Source organism: Rhamphochromis sp. 'chilingali' (genome assembly GCF_963969265.1).
Source record: "Rhamphochromis sp. 'chilingali' genome assembly, chromosome: 15".
In the NCBI taxonomy this organism is placed as follows: domain Eukaryota; kingdom Metazoa; phylum Chordata; class Actinopteri; order Cichliformes; family Cichlidae; genus Rhamphochromis; species Rhamphochromis sp. 'chilingali'.
Window position 1 is genome coordinate 19,321,134 of NC_137942.1, and position 15,854 is coordinate 19,336,987.

The window sequence follows — 15,854 nt, forward strand, 5'->3', positions numbered from 1 at the left end:
TGGTGTTGGTCAGAGGGGCGGACGTCGCGATATGGCAGCCTCGCTTCTGTCAGTCTGCCCCAGGGCAGCTGTGGCTACAACTGTAGCTTACCTCCACCAGTGCATGAATGTGAGAGTGAATGAATAGTGGAATTGTAAAGCGCTTTGGGTGCCCAAAAAAGCACTATATAAATGCAATCCATTTACTGACAAAAAGAGAGGACCCTGATCTGGAGGTTGCAGAACTGATGATGCTACAATTTTCACCTTTACACTTTAATTACACATTTTGACTTTTATGAAGTAGTCAGAGAACAGAGAGATTGTCAGTGACCCTGCTATCTTTTTGGAGATTACTTTGGAAAAGTTGAGAAGCGCAGTAAAATGGCCAGCTCCTTTTAAAGTGCTCTCATGATTGCATGAAAATTGGATCAGGGTTGCTCACATACTAATGGATAAAATCCAGTTACTCTCTTTTTTTGTTGTTGTTTGTTTTCATTCTTTTTTTTCCCTCCTTCGAGAATTTAAGAAAACTGTGGTATTAAACCATATTTGCTTTTACCATCAGCAGCAACTGGTGTGAGCACAAACACCAGACACAGAAACCTTCCGGGCAGTGTAAGGGCAGTCAGCGGTCACGTGTTCAGGAACACGTGTTTTGTTGAAATTCACGCGATTCACTGGTGAAACGTAAAGACTTCAGATGCCTGTCAGCTACAATATTCTCAGTAATCATAATAATCACACCCAATATGATGATTTGCTCAGCATAAAAATGAATTGTAATTAAACAGGCCTCCTCCATTCTGCAACACTATGCTGAGGCTCGCTGACACATCTGCCTGAAAAGGCTCAGTCAGCTCATTTAGCTTCCTCATTTTAACACAGCAGTCAGATCTAATTTAGCTGAAGATGTTGGCAAAGCAACAAGTATTGAGTGCTGGAGGATGGTGGATAATCATGGAGAGGTTGGTCTCTGATGTGACAGTGATTTGACATATTTGGTGTCTTAACCCTTTAGAGCCGATCGGAGCGGGAACGCTCTGTTATGCGTAACTATTTTTAAATCCCGGTAGCACTGCAACCACGTAAGCTAGCGCAAAAATTTTTTTTGCATATGAAACCGGAGGAGTTGTACTTACATATTGTGCCATCAGCTTGTCCTAGGTCACGGTTTCCTTCCACATAAAGCTTTGCAAAAACTGCATAAAAAGCGCTTGCAGGAACAAAAACATGATATTCCAGAAACACGCTTTGCCGGTCCGATCAGCTGTTCAAAACACTTCCTACGTTGGAATAGACGTCAGCGCGAACTTTTGCATTTCCGCCATTACCTGGCCGAAACCGGAAGTGACGTCATTTTCGCGGAAATGTAGTCTTTTTTACTATCAGGCCCTCAGAGCCTATACTCGTCTTTTTAAAAGTTATCTTTGACTTTATGACTTTCTGTGTCGTTTCTGGGATGCTTAGGACTCATATTGCACTGCTGGAAATAGTTTATTTTGATGCATATGCTGCTTTTTTGCAAATTTGCAGTATAATATTTATTTTCGTTTTTCCTGCAGTGTATAAAAATTGGTGTATTTCAAAAATAAAACTATGAAGACACTCAAAATAAATTTCCTGTGGTGGGAAACTATTTTGTGCAACTTTTTTGTATTTACAGTTTTGAGGGATAAGCCTCTTAAATTTCTCTAACTACAAATATATGTTAAAAAATCAAAAACGATTTTCAATTTTTTTGTAGTTTATTGCACTTTTTTGCAATTTATGTAATTACTATGCACTTAATGAATACATATTATTAAAATCTGGGCTATAATGGTTGTATTGATGTATAGCAACTTGAAATGCTCCCAAAAATGGCTCCACAGCATGTAAAAATATAATATAAGCTCTGGCGGACTTGGTTCTATGGTAGGTCTTAAAGGGTTAAAATATAAGATTTACAAACCTTTAAATATCAGGGTTGATTAAGGGACAGAGTCATCTGAGTTGCTTTAATTGGTCTAATTTGAATTATTTTTCCCCTGTATTTTGTATTTCAGTTCTGAAGTATATAATAAATAAGTTCCTTTATGCTTCCCCACGAAGAAGACTTGAGTTTGTCAGCATGTAAATTCCAAATGAGCTTGTGTGTGGACAAAAAAAAAAGTGTGAAGGTGGAGTAAAGAAGCAGTCTGCACTGGAAAAGCCACACACATGCACTTAAAAGTTTCATGTGTCTGATGTGTATTTTCACAGGCATGTAGAGACAGTTCTGGCCACTCCTCCCAGCCCCTCTCTGGGCCCTCCGGTTTCAGCCGGAAGACTAAGCTGCACAAGTTGAGGCCTCGTGGAGGCCACACAGGCACTTCCCCCACATTCCTGCTTCTATTTTCCAGGCTTAACCCCCTTCCCCCAACACAAAAACAGCGGCGGGTGAATCCCTGTTGTACTTGCTTCATGCTGTGACTTTTATACTGAGTTTTAAAAACATAACAAACTCACAAACTGCTTTCCGTAGAGCTAAACAATCATAAGCCTTTTAAACCTTTAAATACAGATTAAAAAATAATAATCTGGAAATGTCTGAAAAACAGGTCTAATTATTTGATTTGTTTAAATAATTGTGAATTGCTGCAACACTCAAATAGTAGTAGAGCCAAGAGCTTTATCCACGTTTATAGGTTTAGAGCGTATGGAATGCATACGAATGTGAACAAAAAAACAGCAGTGTAGTTCTTGGATGGCAACAGGACCCCGATTGTTCTCCTTGTTTGGTCAGTCAAAAGGCTTGACAGCCTCCCCCTCCTCATTCTTTAGAGCCCCCCATCCTTGGAATTGTCCCAGCTTTTGTTCTGCAAATCAGCCTGGAGGTGGAAGAGGCATGGGGGAGGAAAACACCCAAGCCAGTTTCCTGTCAGACTGACAAACACACACCCACATCCAACTTTCACACGGTTTTCTTGCACCTCACAGCGCTCCACCCTGCCACCCATTACACACAACACCTTGGTCTCTCACTGTGCTATCTGTACGATACGATATGACAGATTATAAACAACACACGACTTCAGATTCATATTAGATACCAAAGGTTTAATAAATACTGAGGTAGATAAAGTCATTCAAGGTTTTACACCCCCCCCGCAAAAAAAAAAAAAAAAAAAAAAAAAAAAAAAAACTTCAGTAAAAATGTACATTTGCTGTTTTGACAGCATGGTCCCCAAACACACTTGTGTAAAATGTACATAGAGTCAATTCATACAGTCTAGTTTAAGGCGTAATGATAGTCCCGCCTCTGAACAGGTGAGGTCATAAATTAGATCACAAGTCACTGAGACCTCCACGGTGGGCATGCTCCGGGGCTTCCTTGCTCAGCCATGACTGGGACTCTTGGGTCATCCATCCAAAGCCAGTCCCTGGAGCAGGTATAGCCTGCAAAATGGACACGTCCAGACATCCAGGCCTTAAAAAGTTCACTGCCTTTAATTTCAGCAGGTCTTCAACACGCTGCGATGGCTGTCTGCACGGGAATGAGGGTTGGGGCTGTTCGCAGTTCACTACTGCACTTCACATAGTCACTCAAAACGGAGCTGACAATGAGCTGCTGATGACAGTTCACCTGCTCGAGTTTTGCTTTCTTGCAGGGCAGAAAGTCCGGTTCAGCAGCCGCTTTGCCCCGTCTTTTCCTGGAGTGCTGTGCGGGGCCGGACGGGCACACATTCTCCTTGTTTTCCGCGTGGTCGTGCGCGTGCGGCGCGCAGCGCAGCTCCGTGGATGAACCGGCGGTCCGTGACTCTTCAGCTGGGTGAGAAGCGGGACTCTGGAGCCCCTGAGCGGCAGCTGGCCTTGTGGTTATCACATTAACAGCCGGGTGTTGTGGTTCACATGTCGGGGCGGCACTTTGAGCTGTCGCCTGGGCCGCATGATAGATGTCCCGGGCAGATTTCATGACCAGAGTGAGCAGGAGACTCCGGTGAAGACGGAGACCCCCTCGCTGGGTGCGGGAGCTGTACAGTTTCCCCAAAGCCACGACCATGATCCTCTTGGCCTCTGCGCTGACCTCCATGTCACGGCTTGTTTTGAAACTACTCCCAGACAAACAGTCAAAAGGTTTGTATATCCCGTGTTTCCCCCTCTGACTTCACACAGACACGGACGAAGCGCGAGACAGCTATTTATCACCTCTTTGACGTCACTCAGTGCAGCGTCACACGACAGAGGCCCGCCCACCGGCCTCATACCCGGACTCCTGTTTCAAACAGCCGTGCACCAGCTGGTTAGACAACTGTAGCTATTTTAATCCTCGAAGATACACAACAAGCTCGACTATTTACTGTAAGCTGCAAAACACACACACAAAGCAGAAAATAACTCGCCCAGTGATAAAACTACTACAACAACGATAACTACTACTAATAATATCAACAGCGATGATTATTATGATAAACAATATCTAAAATTATTCAAAGTCAGCTTTATTGTATCTAGAAATAATGAAAAAATAATGTAAAACAGCGCGCTAAGTGAATATGAGCCATCAAAATATAAATATGAATTACACATGATATAAACCTATATACAGTTATTAGTGTCTATGAAGTGTCCAAGGTATATACATTATTGGAGATCTTTGTAGAGATATATAACACATAAGTGAATTAATGGAAAAGAGAATAAACAATAATTTCTTGAAAAGGCCCTTTTCTGACATCAGTTAGTACCAATTCATAAATAAATGTAAAAATTGGAGTCTGGCTGTGTTTTTTAAAAGAGTCAATAGTGTCTCTTTTAATGACACTGTTCATTTGCAACAATGCGGTTTTTTATAATAATAATAATAATAATAATAATAATAATAATAATAATAATAATAATAATAATAGTAATAATAATAATAATAATAATAATAATTATTATTATTATTATTATTATTATTATTATTATTTCTCCCTAAGGAAATTATTTACCTGTGTTTTTGCACTCAACAAGCTTCTACTGCTTGCAGGCAATCTGTAGCAGATTTACTAAGAAGTGCATAAATTCAATCGTTTTTGTTTATTTGTTTTTTCAGTCACATTTTTACTCCAGAGACGAACTACCGGTACGTTTCACTTCTAGGGTTAAATCCAATCAGTCTGTGAGTTCTCCAATGACACCCATCCCCCCAGGGTGTTGCTTCCTCTTGCAGGAAGAAAGAAAAATGGGAGGTGGAGTGTGTTGCGCTCTCTCTCACACACACACACAAACGCACACACAGATGCCCATATTTAGTTCATCCGGCTGTAGTGGGCCAGCGCAAAGGAAAACCCATGACGTGAATGGGAGCCCTGCTTTCCTGAAGCCATTTAAAGTAACAACACCAGATTGCGTCAGTGCTTGCTGCTTCCTTCAGACCATATTTGGACAATGAAACTCACTCTGCTACATTATGGGGTGATCAGAAACCGCAGTGTGCCCGCTTCCCTTTTCAGTGCCAGAGCGGTCTACATGAAATATAACATAAATATGAGAAGTTTAAACCTTTAAAAATTACTGTATACTGTACCGGTTTAAAGATGTGCTACATAAGATTTTTGGGTCATGAAGGAAACGCGAAGACTTTGAATCTCGAGCTGCGTAATTCCTAAGCAATTTCTGGCATGCAGGTGATTGTTTTTTCTTGAGAATGCCTCTCACTAAAACATAAATTCTCGATAATGATAGGTCTGAACCCCTGAAACATGTTCTTACTTGGAAAAATAGACTTAGGCTGACACATTTTTGAAAGTTGACAACATTTTGGTTATTTCAGTTTAGTTTGAGGCCTTCAACAAAATCGTAAAAAAAGCTGAAGAGGCATTATTTATACACAGTGATTTATTTTTAGGAGATCAATTATAATTCCCCCAAAAGCTGTTTCACAGACACTTGTGGGACTTTCCCTTTATCTCTTTACAGAGTAAGCAAGTAAAAGTCCTGGAGATAATTGTCAAATGTTGCATTTGCATTAACTCTCAGTGTTAGTAAAACAGGTAATACATAGACTGAAAACCCTAAACAAATCTACCAAAGAGAAGCGAGAAAACTAGGAGAGGGAGAACGAGACAGAAAGTCCAGATTAGATGTAGACTTATCTGGACTAAACATCTACATCATCTAAAAGCTACACAAGTTTAAGAAAATCACCTACCAGATGAATTGTGAAGTGATTTGAGCTTTATTTTCTGCTCAGACTTTGAGCAGACTGTGTGTAAAAATGACTGCTCCTGCAATCATTTTTCTGTGCTCCCGCATTAAAGGTAGAGGTCAATTTTAACCTCGGTAAATTCAAAGTTGTTTCTGGTCCCCTGTGACAAAATGCTAGATAGCAGTTAAAGACTGCCCTCTCGTGGTTGTTTTATGGAAGTGACTCAAAATGTTGGCGTTTGCGGCCTATTAAAAAATTATAATATGTGCTCATAAAGAATTTACTCTCTAGGTCTGGAGATGGGGAAGAACTGATGAGAGTGCAGCATGGCCTTAGGGTGAAACTGAGGAAATCCAAAAACTCATACAAGAGGAATCTGGGGGCTTAAAACAAGGGATGTCTTGAGTGGAATAAATAAAATCACTGGGTTTAAGGTGACAGATAGCTAGAGGGCAGACTGGAGAGCATAGGTGGGTCACAATTACAACCTGAGTCTGAAGCAGGAGAAGATACTGGTGTTGTGGAAAAGCATCCATTCTGGTTCCTGTACTGAAGTTGACACCATCAGAGGTTAATAACTATTGAGTAATTGTGTTCAAACCACAGCTTCCTCACGGGAGATAAAAATACTAATCTCAGCCCACCAGAAATGAAAATATATCTTGTGCAGTTTGCATATCAACCAAAATTGAGGGTGGATGAAACAGTCACAGTAGTGCAAAAACTATTTTCCCATCTAGATAGTAATGGCTACACTGTGAGGATCACCTTCTTTGGTTCCTTAAATGCACCTAACACAATTCAGCTGCTACTAAGGCTACGTTCACACTGCAGGTCTTAATGCTCAATTCCGATTTTTTGATCAAATCCGATTTTTTTTGTCTGCTCGTTCACACTACAAATAAAATGCGACAGCAAACGCGCTCTAGTGTTACGGTTGGAAGGAGGACTCAAGCGCAGGACTCCGGTACTGATGCTTACAAGAAGAGTTTATTTACAAGTCACCAGGTGTATATACAAGAATGTGCAGGGGGGTGTTATATACAGCTGAGTGGGGGAAGAAGGGGTCTCCAGGGAAGTCCAAGGGAAAGCATACGTTCTTCAGAATATCCACTCACACGATCACAGGTTCACACTCCAACACTGCCACACGGGAAACACACGGGGAAAAATCCAAGAGGTTGCGTGGTAGACAACGATCCAGCGACGAACAGCAGTCACCTCCTGGCTTAAATGCTGCTCCCCTTAATGAGACACCTGGGTCTCATCTCCCGAGGGCGTGGGCCAAGGGCATGAACCCACAGTGAGTTCCGCCCCGGCGAGAGAGAAGAGGAAGAGAGACAGAGAGGGCTGATCAGCGTGCAGCTGATCCGCCTGGCCGTGACATCTAGTGTGAACGCTCAAAGCGGCCCGCATGCGCAAAAGAAGACGTCACACAACGAGCTGTGTTTAGACCCAGACCAAACAACATTGTTTGACTGATGGCCCTTAATATAAAGACTTCGGACTTTATGTTTCCCAATTTTTGCTTGAAGTTAGTTATTTACATAATAATGTACATAACCTAATAATTATCCTTATTGCTGTTTTAGAGTAGCGGTGCTTCAAAGGATAGCTGCAGATTTCTGTCAGAATCTGCAGATTATACAGTACAAATAAAATGTTCATGTTGTCTTCCCAACAGTTTGACTAACATCTACACTGGATGGCCAGGAAGCGTTCGCGATGTCTTCTCCGGAGCTGATAATTGGTGTCTTTTTTGTGTCAGTGACGTAAAAGATGAATTTAATGCGACATGACCGTTCAAACAGCAGTCGCTTTCTAAAACATCAGATATGTATCGGATTCAGTACCACATACGAAAGTGACCCAGATCGGATTTGAAAATATCGGATTTGTGCCGTTCACACTGTCATACCATGATCGGATATGGGTCGCATAGGGTCAAAAAAATCGGATTTGATGCGCTTTCGCCTGCAGTGTGAACGTAGCCTAAGAATCTACTGGAAAAATAAGCAAAGACATCCACCATCTTCTGGATTACTGACTACCTGACATATACAGTGGCTTGCAAAAGTATTCGGCCCCCTTGAACTTTCCCACATTTTGTCACATTACAGCCACAAACATGAATCAATTTTATTGGAATTGCACGTGAAAGACCAATAAAAAGTGGTGTACACGTGAGAAGTGGAACTAAAATCATACATGATTCCAAACATTTTTTACAAATAAATAACTGCAAAGTGGGGTGTGCATAATTATTCAGCCCCCTTTGGTCTGAGTGCAGTCAGTTGCCCATAGACATTGCCTGATGAGTGCTAATGACTAAATAGAGTGCATCTGTGTGTAATCTAATGTCAGTACAAATACAGCTGCTCTGTGACGGTCTCAGAGGTTGTCTAAGAGAATACTGGGAGCAACAGCACCATGAAGTCCAAAGAACACACCAGACAGGTCAGGGATAAAGTTATTGAGAAATTTAAAGCAGGCTTAGGCTACAAAAAGATTTCCCAAGCCTTGAACATCCCACGGAGCACTGTTCAAGCGGTCATTCAGAAATGGAAGGAGTATGGCACAACTGTAAACCTACCAAGACAAAGACGTCCACCTAAACTCACAGGCCGAACAAGGAGAGCGCTGATCAGACATGCAGCCAAGAGGCCCATGGTGACTCTGGACGAGCTGCAGAGATCTACAGCTCAGGTGGGGGAATCTGTCCATAGGACCACTACTAGTCGTGCACTGCACAAAGTTGGCCTTTATGGAAGAGTGGCAAGAAGAAAGCCATTGTTAACAGAAAGCCATAAGAACATGTGGAAGAAGGTGCTCTGGTTAGATGAGACCAAAATGGAACTTTTTGGCCAAAATGCAAAACGCTATGTGTGGTGGAAAACTAACACTGCACATCACTCTGAACACAACATCCCCACTGTCAAACATGGTGGTGGCAGCATGATGCTCTGGGGGTGCTTCTCTTCAGCAGGGACAGGGAAGCTGGTCAGAGTTAATGGGAAGATGGATGGAGCCAAATACAGGGCAATCTTGGAAGAAAACATCTTGGAGTCTGCAAAAGACTTGAGACTGGGGCCGAGGTTCACCTTCCAGCAAGACAACGACCCTAAACATAAAGCCAGGGCAACAATGGAATGGTTTAAAACAAAACATATCCATGTGTTAGAATGGCCCAGTCAAAGTCCAGATCTAAATCCAATCGAGAATCTGTGACAAGATCTGAAAACTGCTGTTTACAGACGCTGTCCATCTAATCTGACTGAGCTGGAGCTGTTTTGCAAAGAAGAATGGGCAAGGATTTCAGTCTCTGTGCAAAGCTGGTAGAGACATACCCTAAAAGACTGGCAGCTGGAATTGCAGCAAAAGGTGGTTCTACAAAGTTCTACTCAGGGGGCTGAATAATTACGCATACCCCACTTTTCAATTATTTATTTGTAAAAAATGTTTGGAATCATGTATGATTTTAGTTCCACTTCTCACATGTACAGCACTTTGTGTTGGTCTTTCACGTGGAATTCCAATAAAATTGATTCATGTTTGTGGCTGTAATGTGACAAAATGTGGAAAAGTTCAAGGGGGCCGAATACTTTTGCAAGCCACTGTAGACCACAGGAATTGTGATTGGAGAGTACTCTGTTTGCTTTGGTGATCTGTTGTACAGTAGCTCCACAGGGGACAGTGCCTCCACCGTGTTCACTTTGTACACCTCAGAGTCTCAACTGCAGATCATAACACCTAAGGAAAAACTGTGTGGTCTGGGAGATTTGTCTCTGAATGCAAATACGATGAAAGAGATGGTGATCACGCCCAAAAGTAAGAGGTTAGGAACACAACAGAATGATTCTGATCTGCTGCCGCAAGGACAGAGATAGGAAGTCTGTCATACCGCATTTAGCAACTTTTTATAACACAGCACATCATGTCTGGCAGTAAGTCATCTGCTCTTTAATTGTAACATTTTATTTGCCATTTAAAATTGGATTTTTTTTTTTTAAATTTTAATTTCTTTTTCTTTTTCTTTTTTTTGCTGAAACAAAATCATAACAAAGCATTTCCTGTCTTAACGAGTGGAGTATTCAGTTTTCTGATAATTGTAGTACACGAGAATAAGCTGATGCATTACGGCTGCCTTGCATTTTGTTCTGGTCATGCATTATTAATGTCTTCATTCAGTATCAGATATCTACATTGCATTTCAAATTTATCAGGCAATGCATTACTTTACATCAGTGAGGCATCACTTAAATCCCAGAAAAACGAAAGCATTCCCGAGCTACACACTAGCCATTGCCACAATTAATTGCAATTTCCAGCATGACAGTCATCAAAACATAACACCAAGGTAGCAAAGGAGTGGCTAAAGAAGAAACACATTAGTGTCATGGAATGCCCTAGACCAGCGGTCCCTAACCTTTTTTGCGCCACGGACCGGTTTATGCCCGACAATATTTTCATGGACCGGCCTTTAAGGTGTCGTGGATAAATACAACAAAATAAAACTAGTACCGGTACCGAAAAAAAGAAATTTATTCATAACACACGTGAAAAGACCAAGGAAAACTGAGTAAACGATAAAAACGATAACAAAATAACACTGAAAACCGATAAAAACCCTGAAAACTATACATTTCACACCTGAGCCTCAGCTCTCGCAGCCTGGCACCAAACGACTCACGGACCGGTACCGGTCCGAGGCCCAGGGGTTGGGGACCGCTGCCCTAGACAGTCTCAGGACCTCAATCCTATATAAAATCAGTTTCTTTCTTTCTTTCTTTCTTTCTTTCTTTCTTTCTTTCTTTCTTTCTTTCTTTCTTTCTTTCTTTCTTTCTTTCTTCAGAGCTTGAGATGACGGGTTTAACACCTTTTTATCGTTCAGTGTTGGATGCTTGGAAAACGCTGAAGATTTTCTGTGACCCTGACCCTAGACCTGGCCTGTGGCTTTTTGAGGAACCATTGTTTCACAATGACTTTTTTGTACGGGATTGTTTGCTGTCATTACCTGGAATAAGGACCAAGTTCATTCAAGCTGGGATTGTGAAACTGGGTCACCTCGCAAGACTATCGATAGAAAGGATGTGCGACCTTACTAACATCAAGTCCACCAGGATCTTAAAGAGGATCCTTGAAGAGGTCTGGGAGTCCTTACCCGTGTCACTGAAAGTATTTGCTGGACGCTGCAATCTGGCTGACCAGTGGCATAATGGATATGAGTACGTATTTCCAGTACTTTCAACTGTGCCAGCTTTTGATGGCTGGCATGAGGAGGATGGACTGCTTCTCTCTTTGAGAACACCGGTGTTGGGTGTTCTCAGTTCATGTGGGAAGAAGCACCTGTATCAAAGTTGTGTCAAGGTGCTGAACTTGTGCTCTCTAGCAGGGGTCAGGGAGTCGAGGTGGACTCAGGTTTTTGGTTCAGACCTTGCCCCGAAGGGCAGATGGAGGGTCCTGTATAAGCCACCCGCTGAGAAACGGGTGGGTGACCTCCAGTGGAGGATTATACATGGATTGATAGCTACGAACAGACACAGAGCTTTGACCCGACTAGGGGTGGATGTCTGTTTTGTGAACAACAGGAGTCACTGGAACACTTGTTTTTGTCCTGTGTAAGGTTAAAAAGCCTGTTTAGTTTATTGCAGGAATGGGTGGAAGCCCTGGGTGAGCGTTTTTCTATTGCTGTTTTTTTGTTTTTAGTCTTAAGTACAGAGCTTCTAAAAAGAAGGCTCATGTCTTAATCAGTTTCCTTCTTGGTATGGCTAAGTTAGCAATTTGGAAAACAAGGAAGAATAAAATGCTTGGACAGGGTTGGACTGATGCAGCACTTAGTTTTAAGGGGTTAGTTGCATCAAGATTGAAAGTGGAGCATGCTTTTTATAGTGTAACTTGTAATCTACATATGTTTACAGATTTGTGGTGTATTCAAAATGTTTTATGTTCATTGAGGGAGGATGGTGCACTTGTTTTGCGTTTTTAGAGTACTATTATTATTTAGTGTATTTGTTTTGCTAACTACACGTGGACATAAGTGTGTGTGGGTTTGGGTGGTTTATTGTGATGTTTCCTTTGATTTTGTGAGCGTTTGTTTGTATTATTGAATTGTGATATGAATAAATGCGCTTGTTAAAGGTCTTTCTTTCTTTCTTCTATGTATTCATTATAGGATTGGCCTAAAGCAATACCTTCGTGGTCCACAAGGGGGCAGCAGCCATCATGTTGGAAGACGATTTGTTTTGCGCAAGCAATGCTTGTACTCCACATCTGAAGAATAGCTTGCCATCTACATGGGAATGTAACAGTAGAATAGTGTAAAATATATATTGGGTCAAAAGGTCTGAGAGCAAGTCTAATACTATAAACATAATATTTTTTTTGCAACATATTTACTTTCATGTAATCATTTTATTACACATTAGTTTCAAATTTTAAATAAAATGTTTAGTCAAAAATTCCACTTTAATCATTCCATTTAAAAGCTTAAACTTTACTGGAGATTTTTGTTTTTCTCATCATAGAGGGAGAAGACAGGGAATATTGAGAGAGTGAAGAGGGATAAATAACATGCTTTTAAAGTAAAACCAGCCAGGAATCAAGCTAGGGACAGCTGAGAAAAATTTAGGCTATGTGATAGATATCCTAATCAATAAACTGTCACAATCTGATATCTCAGTATTTGCTAACTTCTCAAGTTTGTGAAAAATTGAACAAGCTATTATCCCTGCTTGTCTTTCTTAGACTCTAGGGACAACCGAAAGGTGGCATATAGTCTACTAGTGGAGCTCCAAAATTTGAATATTGTGAAAACGTTCTTTCCTTATTTCAAAAGTCTGCCTCTTAAATCCTTTGTTCATTAAACTGACCTTTCCCAAACATATCTGTGCTTTAGCACTTGTGATTTGTTTTGCAGAAATACATTATATTGCCAAAATTATTCACTCACCCATCTAAATAATTTAAATCAGGTATAAAATCAAGCGCTTAGGCATGTAGAATGCTCCTACAAACAATGGTGAAAGACTGGGTCGCTCTCAGCAGCTCAGCAAATTGATAGTGATAGATGCCACCTGTGCAACAAGTCCAGTCCAGTGAGCGCTGATAACAAGCTGGGTGGACTCTTTAGTCCAGAGAATGCAACATCATGTTTTTCAAAGAAATGAAATAAATAAATTAATAAATAAAAATCAGATTTTTGACTTAGCCTCAGTCCAGTTCCCCTCTAAAGAGGGGCAACTGCCCCCAGCTGTAGAGCCATTGTATAAACTAATTGTTTGTCCAAAACCTTTGTTTTCTTAGAAGAGATAATGATACAATAAATAGTTTTAAAGTGTGTTTGTGGATATTTTGTTGACTCCATTTACATACTGGGGATTTTCACATACTTCACTGAAGAGGTATCTGCCACTCTGCCTAGACCTGTTGCTCCTCCTTTGTCCACCCATGTACAATTTTCTAAATCAGCCACTGGGTAGCGCCATCTGAGGGCCCAGCAATCATCATCCAGTATTAATGTTCATCCTTGTCACATGTGCACAGAGAGCTCCCTAGATTCTCAGAATCTTTTGGTCACATTACAAGGAAAGTAATGCTTGCTTTGTCAAATCTAAAAATAGACATATATGTATATACACCAAAATAACATCTCTTTCATCTCAGACAGCACAGTCATAAAGCTCCTGGCCTTTCAATTAATATGTGCATTCAGCCTTTACATTTCTGCCATGTTGTGGCCCCTAGCCAGCTTTGTTGCTGAAAGCTGTGATTATTTCAGTCTAATAGCTCTCTCTGTAATACAGGTGTGTCCATCTCCTGTTGAATATTGACCGGAGCTGGGCAAGCTGAGAGACCAGCGGATTTTTTCTGGTGGTTTGCGCATGAGCATTATAGATAAAATTGAGGGCAGACCAGAGTGCAAGGAAAGTTGGCACTGGCTCAGCTTTACTGTTCTGAAATCAGTTACGACCTGCGCTTCTTATGCAAACATGGCTAGCATTTGCAAGTAAATGAGCTTCGGTGCTTTAACATTGTAAGAGATGAGTTTTGTCTTGCTAACCTTGGCTAACATGTGATGCAGAGAAGATAGAGTTGGAAAAAGTTGTTAATAGCTTCCTTAGTACATTCATATAAAACACTGTATCCATGATGGAGATGGGATGGCAGCTCTTACCATGTCTGTTCTAATAAATCAAATTAGCCTTAGATTCGATTCAATTTCAGATCAGCATCTTTGAGAATCTATGAATGTAATACACTTAACCATGTCCCTCAGTGCTCAAGCCTTTTAGCTGTTTTAAAAAAAACCCCAAAAAAACCAACCCACCCACCATTAATATAGTTTAATCAAGATTTAGGCCTGGGGTTCTGAGCTCATGAACAACATTTGCTTTGGTTTAAAAACTAAAATGTCTCAGTTTAAACATCTGATATATTTACTGTGAACAAAATATCATTTTATTTAACATGCAAACAACTGCATTCTGTTTTTCCTTTTACATTTTATACAGCATCACAACTTTTTTAAAAAGGTATTTCAAACAAGAGATTCAGAGGTTTAAATCCTATTTAAAATCCTCTTTACCACACACTCCATTACAATGGCAGCCAACTAAACAGCAATTTAACAAGGAGCCAAATCTTTGATATCAGATGTGGGTTATTGTATATAGATCAGTTCTTCATCTAGAAACCAATTTATAGCTGTATTTCCCAATGCTCCAGTTTTAATGTTTGCTCTTCATCAGTATAAGATTACTGTAAATATCACCATAAGGTTAGATTTGAGCTGTTGAGCTACAAGATCATACAATGTTTGAACAGTTTCAGTGATTTAATTTCCTGTATTTGTTGTAACACTGGGTGGTGCACTTAACAATAGAAATTTAAAAGCCTACATGACACTTTTCTGTCCTGCATGTTTGACATCTGTTTTTAAAACAAAGATTTAAAAAAAGGTCATGCATGCAATGAAAATGGAGACAGTGACGGTGCTTCAGATCCTTTTATCCAAATATGAAATATAACCCATTATTTAACACCTCATCAGGAAGCTCTTTTCAAGCATGTCAAAGCAAAACTGTAAACAAATGATGGCAAAAACAACTGTGTGTGACACGTTCATACAGTATGAAAGCGACAGGTCATACATGACAGCTTCCAGGTGTGAACACTGAAGCGTTGAGTTTAAATTAGGTTTATGAACGGTGCTTAAATAAATTACATTAAAGTACACTTCTTCTTGCTGTGCTAACCACAGTAGTGCTAACCATTGCAGAGCTGTGTCATTAAATCATTTGCAATAAAGTAAGATTCAATTAAGTTCACCAGTGAGCAAACGCCATGAGAGCAAATGACAGGCAACACCATTAAAGCGATTAAGGAAACACAAAAACGAGGAGTCTTGGAGAAATTGTTACAAATCTTTTATTAAGATACTCATTATTTGTTCCATTTTTGACATTTTCTCTATGATTTGTATTCATTTATCTTAAAGTTGTTAATGTGCAATTACCTTTGATAATGTTGGGTCACAGTTACAGGGCTTTCACAAAGTTATTGGCACTTGGAACACAGAAAGAGGATGAGCAGTACAGGAGGTCCACTGGTGCTACAGGGTTACAGAGGGCAAAGAGCAGGGGCAAAGACATGGGCAGACCAATAACTGCACAGGTTGTGAAGAGAAGCATTGTATCTGGGTAAATATATACCTCATGCTGCG

The 15,854-nt window shown here is 40.6% G+C and overlaps 1 protein-coding gene across 1 annotated transcript; it reads right to left on the reverse strand.

Moving 5' to 3' along the window:
• Positions 1-3,116: 3,116 nt before the first annotated feature.
• ier2a (immediate early response 2a) lies at positions 3,117-4,124 on the reverse strand. Its single transcript, XM_080906054.1, has one exon. It carries the CDS (start codon positions 4,031-4,033, stop codon positions 3,467-3,469), a length of 567 nt encoding a protein of 188 aa, XP_080762180.1. The 5' UTR covers positions 4,034-4,124; the 3' UTR covers positions 3,117-3,466.
• Between the last annotated feature and the right edge of the window lie 11,730 nt (positions 4,125-15,854).